Below are 2761 nucleotides of genomic sequence, written 5' to 3'. Positions count from 1 at the left end.
CCTGCCCCACTCCACTCAATAAACTCCAATGTATCTCTATTACAACAATGTTGAAATGGAAAATCTGCTTAACTTTTAAAGCCCTCAATGTTCTTGTTCCGTTTTTAGGTTTTCAGTCTATTTATACCACAGTCTCCTTTACTTTCTTAGAGACAGCTAGGTGGTACAGTGAACACAGTACAAGACCTGGAGTAAGGAAGACTGGAGGATTTTTCAATTCATTTAAGATACAAAATGTATTATCTTGATTATATCATTTCACCTCTGTCTCTCTCAGTTTCTTTATACAGAAAGTGACAATAATACCATGCCTCTCATAGAGATTTTAGAATGAAATGAGAAAACTCATTTAAAGCACTTGCTGTTACACAAGATTACAGATTCATGACTGCACATTTTATTTGGCATTCTCAATTTTGGATTTCTTTCTATTGTCAACTTTGCCTCCCAGATTCTTCGTCAATACAATTCGTAGTTAATATCTCACATAATACAACAAGCACTGCTCAATTCTCTTTAATACATATACATTGCCCTTGAGAATGCATAAATACATGCATACATGTGCGTGTGTAGGTTTGCATATTGTCTCATTTGACTATGTGTTCCTTGAGAGCAGCAACTATTTATGCTTTTATTTGAATCCCCAATGATTATCACATTGCCTGGCAAACAGTAAATCCTTCGTAAATTTTTATTGATTTAAGGCCCCCTTTTTACCACTATGGAAACTGAGGCTGAGAAATGTTGGAGTATTTGATCTTGGTCACATAATTAATATATGTCTCAGGCAAGAATTCATTTAAAATTTTCTCGATTCCAGGTTTAGTAATGCTTAAATATGCATCAATTCTATTGGGTGGAGACTGTAATACCTGGGGTCATTAAGTTTTGCTGGAGAAAGATCATGAAATAACACTTGGTATTTCTCAGAATTGCTTTCAGGAGATCCAACATGAAGATTTCATCTAATACTTATTAAATATTTGAACAAAGGAAAATTATTCAATAACTCTAAACTTCTTATTTTCACAGAGATAATTTGAACCACTGATTTTTTGCAGTTCACATCTCATCGGTTTGTGCTAAGGAATATGTTTAAGCCTTAAAGCACTATACAATTTGAGACATCTTTATGTCTTCAATTCCTTCCCTGTTTTGTGAATACCTCATCTAGGTAAGAAGAAGTTTGATATCTTCTTTCAGCATTAATATGTAGTGTACAGGAACTATCTGTCCCCTTAGTGATGAGAACCAATCCAAAATCCCTGTTCTCTTTAGCTTTACAAAAGAATGAAAATATAATTTCCCCACTTGCCTCTTTCCTATTCCCAGAAACAGAGGAGAGAACAAAACAGAAATGATGGAGAATTACTCCATCCCAAACGAGTTCATCCTCTTAGGAATTACCAATGCTCCAGAGGTAAAGGTGGTCCTTTTTGTCTTCTTTCTCATCATTTACTTGGTTATTCTTGTAGCAAATCTTGGGATGATAATCTTAATCAGGATAGGACCCCAGCTCCATGTTCCCATGTATTTTTTCCTTAGCCACATGTCCTTCTCTGACCTCTGCAACTCCACAGCCATTGGCCCCAAAATGCTGGTGGACTTCTTTGCCAAAGACAAATCCATTTCCTTTGTTGGTTGTGCTCTGCAATTCTATGCCTTCTGTTACTTTACAGATTGTCAGTCCTTATTCCTAGCAGTAATGGCATTTGATCGCTACATGGCAATAAGCAATCCTTTGCTTTATACAATAAATATGTCTAGCCAGATCTGCTACTTATTGATGGCTGTTGTCTACATGGTGGCGATAGTGGATGCTCTGATCCATACTACTTTAACCTTCACATTGAGTTTCTGCAGGTCCAATGAGATCAATCATTTCTTCTGTGATGTTACTGCTCTTTTATTAATCTCTTGTTCTGATACATATGTCAATGAACTGGTGATCTTCACTGTTTTTGGCTTTATTGAAATGGTCAGCATTTCATCCATACTCATTTCTTATTGTTACATAATCCTCTCTGTGCTTAAGATTCGGTCCACTGACGGCAGATGGAAAGCATTTTCAACATGTACTTCTCACATAACAGCTGTCACAATCTTCCAGGGTACTCTTCTTTTTATGTACTTCAGGCCAAGTTCAGCCTACTCACTAGACCAAGATAAAATGATCTCCTTGTTTTATACCCTTGTCATTCCCATGTTAAACCCCTTAATCTATAGTTTGCGAAACAAAGATGTGAAAGGTCCTCTGGGAAAACTGAAAAATAAAATATGTTCTTAATATTGGTTACTTTCATTTTGATGATTTGGAACCTATGGTGGGAGATTGGATATCTGAGAGTCCAATTCAATTCATTAAAGATATGCTGAGCCAATTGAACTGCTTGAACTCTTATTGAAGTGACAATATTAACATGTCAATACAAAAACACTGAATCTCACAATGTGAAAGGAATCTTAGAGTTCAGCTGCTCCTATCTATGCTTAAACAGGAATGTATTCGAAAATATTTCTCATAATAATCTATATGTTAAATATTCTTTGGAAAGTAAAAATTTCCAAATGAATGTGTGTATATACATATACACCAAATATATGCGTACATGTACACACATTTAAAGACATGTACATAGACACATACAAGTATGTATTATTTATATTATTTTACATACATGAAAAATATGAGTAATTGAAATTTTAGGAAAATACACCATAAATCACAGATTATATCTTTACCTTCAATTTAAAATGA

At 34.8% G+C, this 2761-nt stretch overlaps 1 protein-coding gene across 1 annotated transcript; it reads left to right on the top strand.

Moving 5' to 3' along the window:
* The first annotated feature begins 1360 nt into the window (after positions 1-1360).
* On the top strand, positions 1361-2290 carry LOC140516790 (olfactory receptor 5W2-like). The gene has a single exon (XM_072627705.1). It carries the CDS (start codon positions 1361-1363, stop codon positions 2288-2290), a length of 930 nt encoding a protein of 309 aa, XP_072483806.1.
* The last annotated feature ends 471 nt before the right edge of the window (positions 2291-2761 follow it).

The sequence above is a fragment of the Notamacropus eugenii genome, chromosome Y, assembly GCF_028372415.1.
Source record: "Notamacropus eugenii isolate mMacEug1 chromosome Y, mMacEug1.pri_v2, whole genome shotgun sequence".
In the NCBI taxonomy this organism is placed as follows: domain Eukaryota; kingdom Metazoa; phylum Chordata; class Mammalia; order Diprotodontia; family Macropodidae; genus Notamacropus; species Notamacropus eugenii.
This window is presented reverse-complemented; position numbering and strand designations above follow the sequence as displayed.

Bases quoted from the DNA above. Each gene is read 5' to 3' on its own strand.
- LOC140516790 (XM_072627705.1), top strand. From the start codon at position 1,361: ATGATGGAGAATTACTCCATCCCAAACGAGTTCATCCTCTTAGGAATT.